Source organism: Rhinolophus sinicus, chromosome 6 (assembly GCF_057876585.1).
Source record: "Rhinolophus sinicus isolate RSI-liver-muscle chromosome 6, RSI-T2T, whole genome shotgun sequence".
Taxonomy (NCBI): Eukaryota; Metazoa; Chordata; class Mammalia; order Chiroptera; family Rhinolophidae; genus Rhinolophus; species Rhinolophus sinicus.
The window spans coordinates 2588056-2602484 of record NC_142506.1 but is presented as its reverse complement, the minus strand read 5'-3'; the positions used below and the strand labels follow the sequence as shown (position 1 = coordinate 2602484).

General features: G+C 45.8%; 1 protein-coding gene across 7 annotated transcripts in view; it reads right to left on the bottom strand.

Annotated features, from left to right (window-relative positions):
- TRAPPC9 (trafficking protein particle complex subunit 9) overlaps positions 1-14429 on the bottom strand; it is a 320362-nt gene that overhangs the window by 101929 nt on the left and 204004 nt on the right. For all 7 annotated transcript variants that reach the window (XM_088798934.1, XM_074316658.2, XM_088798935.1 and 4 more), the window contains one exon: positions 2082-2192. In XM_088798934.1, coding sequence (XP_088655060.1) covers positions 2082-2192 — 111 coding nt within the window. The remainder of the gene's footprint in view (positions 1-2081; positions 2193-14429) is intronic.

Sequence of the window (14429 nt, the reverse complement as noted above, 5' to 3'; positions counted from 1 at the left end):
AGGACCCGAGAGGGAAGTTATGACATGGGGGTTGGAAAACAGGGGTATCTCAATGCAGACAGGTAACAGGCAATACATAATATAAAACGCAAGTAGTGTTTTAGGGTCTTAGACTCGCAAGGGCTCAGACGTACATCTCCCCCGAAGGGCAGGCACCTCAGAGGTCGTCTCTGCCACGTGGCTGCACAGGTTCTACCTGAATACCCAGTGACATGCAACTCAGCTCCGCCTGTGCCAGCAGCTGCAGGACCAGCAGAGGAGACCCCACCACTTCCTGAGTGCCCACCATGGACGAAGCCACACTGTTTCCCTTAAACCTCATGGCAGCCCTAGAGGTGGGTGCCAGGGTCCCCACCGAGCAGGAGCAGACACTACAGCTCACAGACATGAAGTCATTAAGTCATTCCACTCAGGGTGGCTTGAGGTCAGGATTCCTCCTGTGACACCAGCCAGAGAGGGCTCTGGGTCCCCCACAGCATTACCACAGGGAAGGAAAACGTCCCCGTCCCACTGTCCTGAACGCTGTCCATGTCCCCCGTGACCGTACAAGCTGCCACCTTACAGATGAGCGGAGGGGTGGAGAGGGCACCAGAGCCGTGCAGGACAGGAAGGGAGCCAGCTTGAAGAGCGTGTCCTGCGCCAGGCAGCCTGCATCTGACCCCGGCCCTCCCTGCCCAGCCCCCAGGGGCCGGAACTCTGAAGAGGCCACCTGTGCAGGTTCCCCAGGACCACCTTGCCTCCCTCCCCACCACACACCTGGCTCAGCGGTGATTTTGCTTCAAATGGCTTCTACAGCACGGTGGCCCTGACTGTGCAAAACTCATCAGAACCAAACCCACCCTTGATCTGGCGCCTGTCAATAGACGAAATCAAGGGCTGCCCAAGACAAGACATTCTACCAAACTGCATGTGAAGGAGGCCCAGGTATGAGGTGGCCCTGGGGATGAGACATGTCATGGCTGTTCCCTCTGCACTTCTCTCACATAAGGGTTCTCCAACTTCTATGCACGTCAGAAGCATCGGGAGAGCTTGTTAACCTACAAACTGCCCAGCCCCTGCCCCAGAGGAAGTCTGCGGTGGGTCCCAAGAACGAGCATTTGTAGCCAGTTCCCAGGTGACGTGTTGTTGTTGGTCAGGGTCCACACTCTGAGAACCAAGGCTCTCCCAGGAGGACTTCAAACCAGCAGAGAAAGTGTCATTTAGCCTCCAGGTGAAGATGGGGAAACTCACAGGCAACTCAAAACCCTTCCACAAATCCCTCATTGAAACTGTAATAAAGACAATTTCCTTGTACATTAATTGGCATTCCAGGTCCTCTGAGAGCTGGTCCAGCCTAGCTCACCCCCTCTGCTCCCCCTACACTGACACTCAGTCCCGAGACACCCACACCCATCCTAAGCTCCACTGAGTTGTCCGTCAGATGGGGACGATAACCCTTGCTTGAGAAAATCCCTAAGATTTACAACCTGAAGTTGTTATTAGAGGAAGCAGCATAATGTGTGACAAATACACACAGACGCTACTCAAGCTCATTTATGCCACAAAGTCCCAGACACCCTGAACTCTCCCCCCAGTTCCCCAAAACAAGTTCCCCAGGGGCAGCGCCTGGTCCTGGCAGACCCAGCGACACAGCTCCAGGGCCGCGTCAGCCTCCAGGGGTTGCTGCAAGGTTCCCAGATCAGGCTGGGCCTCCGAGAGCCCTGCCCAGTGCCAGTGTCACCCCACTTTCTGTCCCTGGGCAGCCGCAGAGCATGAGCCTTACTTATCTGGTGAGCACGATGGGTTAGAGCTGAGAACGCGCAGGAAACAACTTCACTTCTTCACCCGGTCACGTCCCAAACCTCACACGGAAAGCACTCTCGTGTTTTGTTGTGTTTGACGTTATGAAGAAGAGTTAGGGGATGTCTTAGTGTTTACTGACCCACTGGGGATGCAAGTGTGTGCATTTGGTACCTGGATTCCATGCTAGGCATTTGGGGTACAGGGTTAAGAATCGCTCCATCACAAAAAGAAGGTGAGCAGACACTCAGTGCCTTGAGGCACGTGGGGACGTGGGGACGTGGGGACGTGGGGACACTCACCGCTGGCACTCGCCCGCATGCAGGATGAGTTCCTCATTGCTCCGGGCGCTGACTCTCAGCTCGTGCTCCGTGGAGTTGAAGACATCCAGGAGCAGGTGGCACTGCCGGGCGCTGTCGGAAAGATAACGTGAAGCTCAGTGTCTCGGACAGCCATGACGAGAGCCCTTGCTCTCACCCTCCCTGGAGATTTCCCACTTCCGGAGGGTGTCACAGTGAGATGAACCAAATCTGCCACGTGCCCCTGAATAGACACGTTCACTGAGACTCATTCTGAACAAAACCGTGAACTCTAAAACATGGGATTGGAGGTCCTCCTTGGTCCTGGGATCCCATGTCACAACCCTGCTGCGCTGCTTACAAACCAAGTGACCTTATAAAGGTAAGTCGAGTCTCCGAGCTGCACACATGTGAGGACTACAATACCTGACACATGAGCAAGACAACCAGCAGGAAGACACCTGGCCACAGTATCATTCCATAAACGCCATGTCTGAGTCACAATCCATCAGCAAATGTTTACTAGATTCTGACAGGTCCAAGCAAGGTGCGGGGCCTGCTCCACGGACAGGTGTACCAGTTGTCCATGCATATGTCTACCTGAGTCCTTACATACCTTACGCCTCTTTACAACCATGGACGACACTGGGGGTTCTCACTCACCCCCCATCTGAAACCTCCTCTCCGGTTTTCTCCACTACAGAGGGTGCAGAAGGCAGGTCTAGGGAACAGAGTCATAGCCAGTAAGAATAGTCAGGAGACTTTCCATCCCAAGTAAGACGACGCGACATGAGAGAAGGTGCTCGCCCTTCAGTCTCCCTGGTTTCCTCTCCTTCCTCCCTAGAGATAAGCGGGATGCCGAGAGGCTCAGCAACCATTCAGAGCCCATGAGGACAAACGCCACAAGCTGTGGATGGCAGAGCAGAGACAGGAGCGGACAGGGAAATGACGGCTAGGAAATGAAGCAGCCCCACACTGACGTCTGCCCTCTCGACTCATTAGCTAAACACAAAACAAAAGACCAACCACACACACTTCATGGTGTTAGCCACCTTTTGTTGGGTCTCTGTCACAGTTGAACGTTTGCCTAAAACTCAGGCAGTGTCCCAAATGCCAAGTATCACAGCTGGCACATGACAGGTAAGCAACAGTGTTTGCTGATCTAAAGGGGACGGCCGTACCCATGATAGCAGCAGATCCTGGAGGAGCAACAGAGGCAGGAACCATTCTCCTCCCTGGAGAAGCAGGGAAACTGGTTTCTCATAGGTTCTAGGGAAAAAAAACTCAGAAAGGGTTTGTGCTCTGGGTCATTTTCAGCACAGTGTGACTTTAAAACGGGACCCTGCCAAGGCTACCTGAATCCTCCAAGGTACTTCCTCAAGTGGATGCAGGGCTTCGCTGGTTATGAACGGAAAGGGTGGGGAGGGCTGACGCTCACGGGAGGCGGCTGCCCGCACTGTCATGTCACAACAGTCCCAGGAGCTGTCCTCCCTGGTCCCATTTACGGGGGAGGAACGGGAGGCTCAGAAGATGATGAAAATGTCAGGGAGGTGACACTCAAGACTTAGAACTCAAAATCCTCCCGTTTTTATGGATGGAAACATATTCCAAATCCAAACCTGGCCCTCTGTTCTTTCCAGAGAATGAAACTGAGGTGGAGAGGGGTGCAGTGACCCGTCCACGAGTGTGCACACACATATACACATACACGCACGCACGCACGCACGCACACGTACACACATACACATACATACATGCACACATGTATAGACATGCACACATGCACGCACACACACGCACACAGACAGCATCAACGGCATGGGGCATCTATGAAATCAGTTTTTCAGAATGTGTACGTGGAAACTGCCCCCCAGGGAGGAAGGCAGAGAAGCAGCGTTAGAGCTTTTGTTGTACACAACTGTTAGACGCTGTCCAACACGTCGCTGGGAGAACAGGCTCGCACCGGATTCTTTGGGTGGGAGTGTCGTTCCCCAGAGGTTCAGCACTTGGAAAATATTCATTAGCTCTGACAGCTGCCTGCAAGAGGCCTCTCCACTCGGCTCACAGAAAAATGAGCTTTCAAGAATGATCTATTCTGCCTTTGTCATAACTTCATGAAATCTTTAATCACAGCGAAATCTTTCATCAGAAGAGGGAATTCATAAAACATTTATCAGAGGAGCAAAGTGGAAGTGATTTTTAAAAGCAGGGAAGGAAAGGTTCAAATATCCGTGGTTTCCACTCCCGGAATACAGCAGGGAGAAAACAGCACAGGAATGGACGACCCAACACACGTGCTTTCTGCGTCCTGTTTTCTGACTCGCTGTCTGAGTGTGGGGGCGCTTGACCAGTGTTTCTGCTCCTTCTACTTGCTGACATTATGAGATGTTGGTGGATCTTTGCTTTCTAGCTTTTGTTCATCAATGAATTCCCTTCCCCAAAATGCAGTAGTGCCCACCATAATGTGTAACTTTCCATCACTCGGATGATTTTCCTGTAAGTTTTATGCTCCATTAATGCATACAGTTTACTTTAAGTCTTGTTGCTTTTTGTTTTGGTTTTCTGTTTCTGGATCCATCTTTCTAAGTATAGGGAAGCCCAGAAAGCTTCTCAGAAGAACTAGATTGGAGCAAGACTTTGAAGGACAGATCCATCTGCCTGGTTTGGGGGAACAGAGGGGGCAAAGGCCCAGGAGCAGGGAAGAACCTAGAGTACAGTTGGGAGTACAGGGGAGGCTGCCAGGTGGAAAGCAGACTCAGGAAGAAGGAGCAGAGTGTGTGGAGCCATCTCAGTGCAGTCGGCATGCGCTGCTTCCTCTGACGAGAACTGGGAATTGTGTTAATGAACCCATCTAACAAACACACCTGCTGTCAGCCAGGTACCATCCTGGGCACTTGGGTATGGAAGTGAACAAGAAAAACAGGATCTGCTCCTATGGAAATCACACTCTTGTGAGGGGAGAGGGATGAGAAAGTTGAGGGGAGTTAAAAAAATTTTTTAATTTTGCCATATTTTGTAAGATGAGGAAAAATGGGTTTGAGAAGTTTGCTGAACAGAGAATTAAGACACACACCCACACACACAAAATCAATAACATTCCTACATAGCAACTAAAAACAATTACGGGGGAAAATTTTTAAGAAGATACATTTACAACAGCAATGCACGTAGAAACAAATCTAACAAAATGTATGAAGGATGTTTATGGAGAAAATTCTAAAGTTTTATGGAATGATATTAAAGAAGATGAATAAATGTATAGATGTCTTATGTTCAAGTTTTCTATTATTAGAAAACTTAATATTGTTAAAGAAGTCACTTCTTTCCAATTTTATATAAATTCAATGTACCTCAAAAAAAAATCCCAACAGGGTTTTGGTTTTGGCCGCAAAACTTGACACAATATATAATTCTAAAATTTATATGTAAGAGCAAAGGGCCAAGAACATGCAAAACAATGGAAGGGATTTGGCCAACCAGATACCAAGAATTGTTACGAAGGTGTAATAATGAAGGCAGTGGTGCTGGGGCCAGTGGCCGGTAAGTACAGGAGTGAAAGAGAAACAGGAGCAGATGGGGACAGGATATTTGACTGAGGTGGCAGTGTTGATTGACGCGATGGTTCAATAAATAGTACTGGCACCAATGGTTAGGGAGACAGACAGGAAATGATATCCCTACCTCACACCGTGAACAAAAATACATTTCAAATCGATTGAATGAGTAAATAAATGTAAAAAAGCTGTATTTAAAATCCTTCAGAGGAAAATATAGGTGAACAGCATACGACCTTGAAAGGGAACGAGGGAAAGATTTCTCACATGAGAGACCAGGGTTCCTGCAGAGCTAGTGCCTGGGGAGGTGATGCCAAGAGGAGTAGGAGCGTGATGCAGCGTCCGGCAGGGAAGGTGTCACTGAGCTGGTCACCTGGGGCGGCCGGGGCTCGATCCCACTGGCCCCTCTGAGGAGCCACGGAACACAAAGAACACGCCATTACTTCTCAGCCGGTTCCTGCCCGCACTGCTCCAGCCGTCCCCCAAAGGGGTGAATGTTCTCATCCTTCATACATGTACTGTGCAGAGCGGTACCCAGGCTGGAGTTTCAGAAACGCCATTTAGAATATTCCAGACATTGAAAGCTACTACCCAGCTGAGTTGAGGTGCTGCTGGATTCCCCTGCATAAGGAATCCGGTTGTTACCGAGACGCCTGGTGTAAAAAGCGGGCTGGGATCTGAGGAAGGGAACAAGATGTGTGATGCGAGTATTTTTTAAAAATTCAGTGTACCTCCTGAAATCACAAACAAGGCTAAAAACTGACGTCAGATGTGACAGCCAAGGAGGCCTGTCTGGTGAAACGACATTTCATTTGAGACCCACGGGAAGATGGCAATCGTGCGAAGGTCTTGGAGGAGGACTTTCCAGGAACGCAGCTACCACCAAAATCTTCAGCACGGTGTATTGTAGCCTAGGAGCAAAACTAGCAAAGAGGAGCAGGGTGCAAGGTTAATACGACTTTGACAGGTAGTGAGAGGGCAGAGGAAAAGCCGTGACCAAAGCTCAGATTTTATTCTAAGCATGATGGACACTATTTCTAGAGTTAGAAGCAGATGAGTGACACGAACTGGTGTTTTTAAAAAGTGATGAGTTCCTGTTCCGGATAAGCTGGAGTAAAAGCACAAAGAACCTGCCCGTCTCCCCTCCTGAACGCAACTGGAAATCACAGGTATAATGCGTGGAGCACTACGGGGAGACTTGGACAGCAGACTGGAGAAGGGGGTTGGGCTAGGAGACCTGAAATCGGTTCTCAATGGCCCTCCTGTCCCGCCGAACTGAAAGGCAGCCTAGAGCTCGGAGGTGCCCCCTGGGTACCGACAGGCAGAGCGCCAAGGGAAGCCCTCTCTTCCTGGTCCGGCAGCAGAAAAGGGTGCCAAGAAGGGGTACCAGGGGAGAGAATCCTCTGGGATTTTCTTTTTTTTCCCTCTCCCTTTTCTCCCAGCCCAGCCCCGGTCAGTCCCACAGGAAAACAGCCCCATGACGGTAACCCTGGAGGCGGGAAGCCACCTCTCTGACCCAAGTGACTGAGGTCCCATAACCAAGGGCCAGTCCCCATTATTTTATGTCCCTCTCTGTCCTCTGGCCACCTGCAGACACACAAAAGGGAAACTCAAGCCTGGGCTCTGCTGCAGGCAGGTGGGGAAGGGAGGCCCCTGGCAAGTGCTGGGGACATTACGAAAAGCAGATGAGAGCAGTTTGACGGAGTGGTGCCTGGCCTGGGCTCACCGTGGAGCTGAGCACGAGGGATCGGCCCTGAGCTCTGGCGTCTGAGCTCCAGGCAGGAGCACTGGCAGCACACATGGGACTGATCCAGAGAGCAGCACAAACGCGCTGACACCAGAAGCGCAGCACAGGCCCCAGAAGGCACAGGGACAGTGCGTGGGCCGCCCCCACGAACACAAAAATAGCAGTATTCTCCTCGGGGCTCAAACAAGACCCCAGCATCTCACAATGTTATATTTGAGATGCCCATAACATAATCATAATTAATTTGGCAGAGGAAGAACCAGGAAAATGCCAACCTGTGAGGGAAAATAAACTCGACAACAACCTCAAGATGACAATCTTATCAGAAAAAGACTTTAAACATGTTCCGAGAAATAAGGGTGAACATACTTGAAACAAATGAGAACACAAAATCTCAAAGAAATAGATACAAAGAAGAACCAAGAGAAACTTTAGAAAAGAGAAACTGAACTTAAAAATTCACCAGATGATGACCTACCTCAGTAAGTGACAGGACAAACAGACGCACAATCAAAAAGGATACAGAATAAAGGAACAAGACCCTGACCACTGGATCTAACTGACACTTAGCGAACACTCCACCTCAAAGCAACATAATACCCATACTTCTCAAGTGCACGGGCAACATTTCCCAAAACAGATAACATTCTAGGCCAGGGGGAAAATCTCTAGCAACTTTTTAAAAGCATAAAAAGGACCTGAACAGAAAGTTTAAAGGCAAATAAGTACATGAAAAGATGTCCCATGTCATTCACCATTAAAACCAGGACAGGATACTACCACACGCCTACGAAACTGGAGTCAAAGGAAACACGGATGATGCCACGTGCTAACCAGGGAAGGAAGCGACCAGAGCCCGTACATTGCGCTGGCGGGACTGCAAACGGTACGGCCCTTTGGAAAACACACACACTGACCATATACCCCGGTCATCCCACCGCTGGGTATGTGCCCCCGAGAAATGAAAACGTTCAGGAAAACATTGTAAACAGGTGATCACAGCAGCTCTGTCCATAATCACAAAGAGCTGGGAACAACCAAACATCCTTCAGACAGCAAATGGGTCACGGCCTGTGGTGTGGCTACGCAATGGGAATCTCATCAATTAAAAAAAAATCAAACGACTGATGTAGTCAGCAACACGGATGGATCTCAAAATCAATGTGCTGAGTGGAAGAAGTCACTTTCAAAGGGGTACATATATGATGATTCCATATATAGAACATTCTGGAAAAGGCAAAACTATAGTGGCGGACAACCAGTAGCAAACAGGGCAGTGGCTGCCGCAGATTGGGGGGGGGCAGGGTCTGATTACGAGGGCAGCATGATGAAGTTTTAGGGGAGATGGGCCTGTCGTCTACCCTGATTGTGGTGACACACGAATCCATATGTGGGTTATAACTCATACAACCGTACACTGGAAAAGTGAATTTTACTATGTGTTCATTAAAAATTTTTCTAATCAATGCACCTAAAAAATAAACACCATGAGCTTGATGAGTTTGTTCTGAACACCAGTTTTGTTGCTTAATGACTGTAGTGTCTTAAGCAAGTCAGTTCATTTCTCTGAACCTCAGTTTCCCCAGTGGAGACAAGAATTCCTGTGTCATGGAATTACTAAAAGGCCCCAATTAAAAAAAAAGTGAAAGTGCTTGTAAAAGTGCAGGTAGGATACTACTGCATAAATGCAAGGGGTGGTGATTATTATTAGCTCGGTTGCTGTCAGTGGAGCAGCAAAAGGAAAGCACACAACCCTGCCAACAGAGCCATCCGCTAATTACTCAGGAGTGACTCAGCTAAGAGTGAGTGTGAGAAATTCCCACGCCAAGACCGAGCCTATCTAAAAACCACAGCGCCCCAACAGAAGGTACATGGGGCTCTTCCTCCCATGTCCATCACTATCTCTCAGGCCTCCGAGGGTCCAAATGTCAGTGGTCCGTCATTCCAGGGAGTGCGGTGAAGTCCAAAAGCCATAACAGGTCCCACGCGCACCTGGGGCCACATTCCTGGGGTCTTTTAAAGTCCTGTAAGCCTGTCTAGTTTCTCATTCTGTCTTCTTCCCTGGGGAAAAAAAATTAGTAGCCAGTTTCAGGATGGAGAACTTCCTTGTACATCGTAAGAAAGCCAGGGACTTTAATTCACGTGAAGAGAAAATAGAACAAAGAACCCGAGAAATAAGGGTGAACACATTTGAAACAAATGAAAAGACAATTTTTTTTTTTTTGCTTCTGGTGACGTAAGCTCGTCGTCACGTCTGCTACATGGAGCGACTGAGCTTTCGAATCTCATCGAAGACAATGAATGACTTACAGCCCACTAAACCAGCGTTTCCCAAAGCGTAACACAAGGCTCACGGGAACACATCGCAGACTCTAACGGGGCGGGAGCGCCTGGCGTCAGAGAGCTGACAGGAAGCGTGGCAGAGGCCATTTAACGCCGTGGGATGCACTGCGGTGACACAATCCTACGTAAGTCACAAGGATGACACAAGGGACTCATCCCTGTCCCAGGAACTTGGTGCACAGCCGTCGCATGCACGTGGGCACACACGTGAGAAAAACGACAGCCACCAATGTTCAGTTATTTACCTTGTGTCAGGCACTGTATGAGACACACAACATACACATTTTTAATCCTTACCACGACCCTGCAAGATCAATGTTATCTCCACTTTGAAAAGGAAAGATGATGCTTAAAGAAATATGAAGACTTGCTCAAGACCACAGAGCAAATAGGTAGTAGAATCAAAACTAGAAATCAGATACAGACACGTTTGATTGCGAATCCTGCTGCCTGTAAAAATTCTAAATTCCTGTTAAATTTAAATCCAATTTAATAAAGAAGTATAGCAACTTACAGATCGACCGTGATAAAACCCGACATTAAAATTGCCTGGATTTCATGTCTGTGCTCCCCACAGAGTTGAGCTGTCCCACCCCATGGGGGAAATGGAATTTTTCTAAATGGCTGGGATAAGTGCTGTGATGTGTCAAGTGGCGTGATTTCTATTAATAATGCAATAACTATTACGCCCTACGCCCTGCTCAGAGGAGTGTATTTTCCACATCGCTCAGAGTAGCAATGTCTAAGATTGGATCATTTATCGTAACAGGCTAGAAAGAAATTGTTCCTTGGGAGACAGGGAGGCACAGCGCTCAGGCGGGGCAGCGGGGCCCAATCCATTTCCAGCTCGTCCCTAATGACATTACCAGGCAGCTTTGTGTATAAAGTGAATCTCAAAGGTAATTGATCTCCTAAATAAAAGTCAACTGAGACCTGTGTACCCCCGGAGGGAGAAGGGTAAGAAAACAATGAGAATGCCACGTCCCATCTATGCTGCGCGTGGGCAAGGAGAAAACACCTTCCCCTCTGTTGTTTGATTTGATTCTCTCACCACTCCGATCAGCTTCGGTGGTCACTCCAGCGGGGGCCAGAAGGCTGAAGCTGGGAGAGAAACAGATGCTTCCACAGGCACAGCGGGTGACAGGCCAGGTCTCTGGGCTCCCAGTTCAGAGGATGTCGGGCAGAGAGCATGTGTTTGGTGCCAGGAAGGCTGTAATTCCTCTGGGTTCACAACGTTCTGAGAGCTCACTGAGATCCAGAGCCATTCTGACTACCTGTAACCATGACTTCCTGCTTGGATTGGCACCTTTCATTTCTACGGTCAACTCACATTTCTCAAAATACTAAATGCTTGATAAGATGTCTTAAGCGTCTTCCCTCTTCTTCGTGCGACACTGAGAATGTCCGTTTGAGGCTCAAGAATAATTTCCACCTTCTGCCAATCGTCTGCATTTACATCAGAGTGGCCCAGGGACAGTAATTTTCTATGGAGAGCTACCATGTTATTAATAAACAACTACTCTGCTGATAAATAAATAATAAGGCCGTAATTCAAATCGCGTCTCTTCCATTCATAACGTACAACACAGGATGAGGTATTTAACATCTCCAGATAGTAATGCCGACCTCCCATGGGTTCTCTGGAGTTTAAATGGGACACAGAATACAAGGGACCTAGGACACGCCCCACAATAGATTATCCCTGAATAAACAGGATGGACCTTCCCCTTTACTCTTCTAAAACACTACCATTATAAAAATTACCAGTGAGAGAAACTGCCTCAATTACCATTCATGAGAGGAGCATATACAGAAACCATCCAGGAGCCCATGACTTAATATCCATGGAGCACTTTCAGGTGACTATGGGCCATTTCTGTGCTTTCCTTTGTGAAATAGCCATTCAGATCTTCTGCCCATTTCTTGTCTGCTCATCTCTTTAGAATTTATTTTTAGGGTTTCATTAGATATATTGGATACAAGGCCTTTGCTGCATAAATGGATTGCAAATATTTTCTCCCAGGGTGTAGCTTGCCTTTTGATGAGCTGCAGTTTTTAATTTTGATAAAATGCATCTTACCAACTTTTTATTTCATGGTTAGTAGTTTCTGACCTCATCTGAGAATGAGAAATCTTTGCCCCAAAGTTACAAAGATGCTCTGCTACTTTTTCTTTCAGAAAGTTCATAAAGATTTTTGTCTACGCAGGTCTAGAGTCCATCCCAAATGAATTTCTGTACATGCTGCAATGTAGGGATCAAGGTTCTTTTCTTCCCCCACAAACATATCCAGGTCTTCCAGCACCATTTGTTCAAAAAACTCTTTGTTCCACATAAAATTGTTTTCATACCTTTTGAAAATCAATTGGTCATATATGAGTGAGTCTATTTCTGGATTATTGACCATAGGTCATTGATCTCTTTGTCTGCTTTGCAGCCATAGCATCCTCTTTTGATTACTGTAACTTTACAGTAAGTCTTAAAGTCACATGGCCTAAGTCCTCCAACTTTGTTCTTTTTTTGTCAAGTTATTTGCTTATTCCATTGGCAATAGTCTGTTCCATCTTGAAATAATTTTAAAAACAGATCATCAATTTCCACCACTCCCCCCCCCACACACACACACACAAAACCCTGCTGAGATTCTGATTGGCATTGCATTGAATTTATAATCAAATTTGGGAAAACTGACATCTTAGCATAATTAACTCTTCTAATCAATAAGCAGGGTCTCTCTAATTATTTGTCTTCTTTAATTTCCTTTAGCTGAGATTTCTCATTTTCAAGGTAGAGATTATATATATATATATATATATATATATATATATATATATATAATAATTTATCATTATGTTTTGTGTTTTTTATGAGAATGCATACATTATTTTCAAAATTTCATTTTCAAATTCTTAGTTGCTATTATATAACAATACAATTGATTTCTGAATATCACCATGGTATCCTGCAATCTTGCTAACATGACTTATTAGTTGTAATTATTTCTTTGGGGTGGTAGATCTCTTAGGATATTTACGTACATGATCATATATATCATGCAAAGACATGTGAATAACAATAGCTGTACTTCATCATTTCCAATTTTTATAGCTTTCTTTTCTCATCTCATTGCTCCGCACGGGGCTGGCAGAAAACTAATGAACACAGTGGTAAGAGCAGATCTACCTGCCTTGTTCCTGATCTTAGAGAAAAGTGCTCAACCTTCCACTATTAAGTACGATATTAACTATATAACTATAGGGCTTTCACAGATGCCCTTTTCAGGTTGTGGAAGTTCTCTTACAATCCTAGCTTACTGAGAGTTTCTAGCATAGTAAGTGTTGAATTCTGTCAAATGATTTTCTACATCAACTGACATGATCTCATTATGTTCTCCTTTACTTGGCTAATATGGTAAATTCTACTAACTGATTTTTCAGTGGTACAACAACCTTGTTTTGCTGGGTTAAACCTGAAATAGTCATGTCGCATTATGAGGATACTGGTCTAAAGTTTTATTTCCTCATAAAGCTTCTGTCTGGGTTTGGTGCCAGGGAAGAGCTATTGTCATAAAATGGGAGTCAGAAGTATTCCTTCCTTGTCTACTTTCTGGGAGAGTTTTTGTAAAAGTGGTATCATTTCCCTCTTAAAAGCTTGGTAGATTTCACAGTGAAGCCATCTTAGCCTAAAGTTTCCTTCATAGTAAATTTTAATTAAGCATTTAAACTCTTTAACTGATAATTGACTATGTCAAGGCCTCTATTTCTTCTTATGTCAATTTTAGCAATTTCTGTCTTTCAAAATATTTTTTCCATTTCAAGTTGTCAAAATTACTGGAATATAATTTTTCATATATACTTTTATTATTCTTTTAATGTCTCCAGAATCTGTACTGATGACCCCTCTTTCATTCTCATTTTCAGTACTTTGTGTTTTCTCTTTTTTAAAAAACTCTGATCCTCCTGGCTACAGTTTATAATTTTATTAATCTTTTTAAAGGATCACTTTTGGTTCCACTGACTTTACATATTATTTTTTCATTTTATGTCATTGATATCCACTCTTTAGTATTATTTTACTTACTTTTGTTCATTCTGAGTATATTTTGTTCTCCTTTACTTGGGCACTTAAATCACTGATTCTAAGCCATTCAACTTTTCTAATATGAGCATTTGTGTTCTATAAATATCAGCTAAAATTATTTACTAGATAAAACTGTGTAAGTTTATATTTTCACTGATTTTCTACTTCCGAAATGTCCAGCTATACTTGTGGTGCTTTCCATTTCTCCCTTCAGATGTCAGTTTTTATTCTGAACTTATGCTTGTAAGTGCAGCTAGGATTGCTAGGTGCTCTTGATGACCTGACCCTTCTATCATCACAAAGTATCCTCTCCATCTCTTTCTTCTGAAAGTCAAAGTCAAGTTTGCTGTTAATGTGCCCATGACAACTTTCTTATCATTAGTGTTTGCAGGCAATACCTTTTTCCCTTCTCTTTTTGCTTATAAATGGTGCACATTTCATGTGAGTTTCTTGTAGCAAACATAGCTGGCTGTAGGTGTTTTATACAGTCTGGCAATTTCCACTTTGACATTTCACGTACTTCTTGGCACAGAGGGTTGAAGTCCAACACTTTGCTGTTGGTTTCTTATTTGATGATATGTTCCTGGTTCTTTTCTCCCCTCCTTTCTTGACATCTCTTCCCTCCTTTT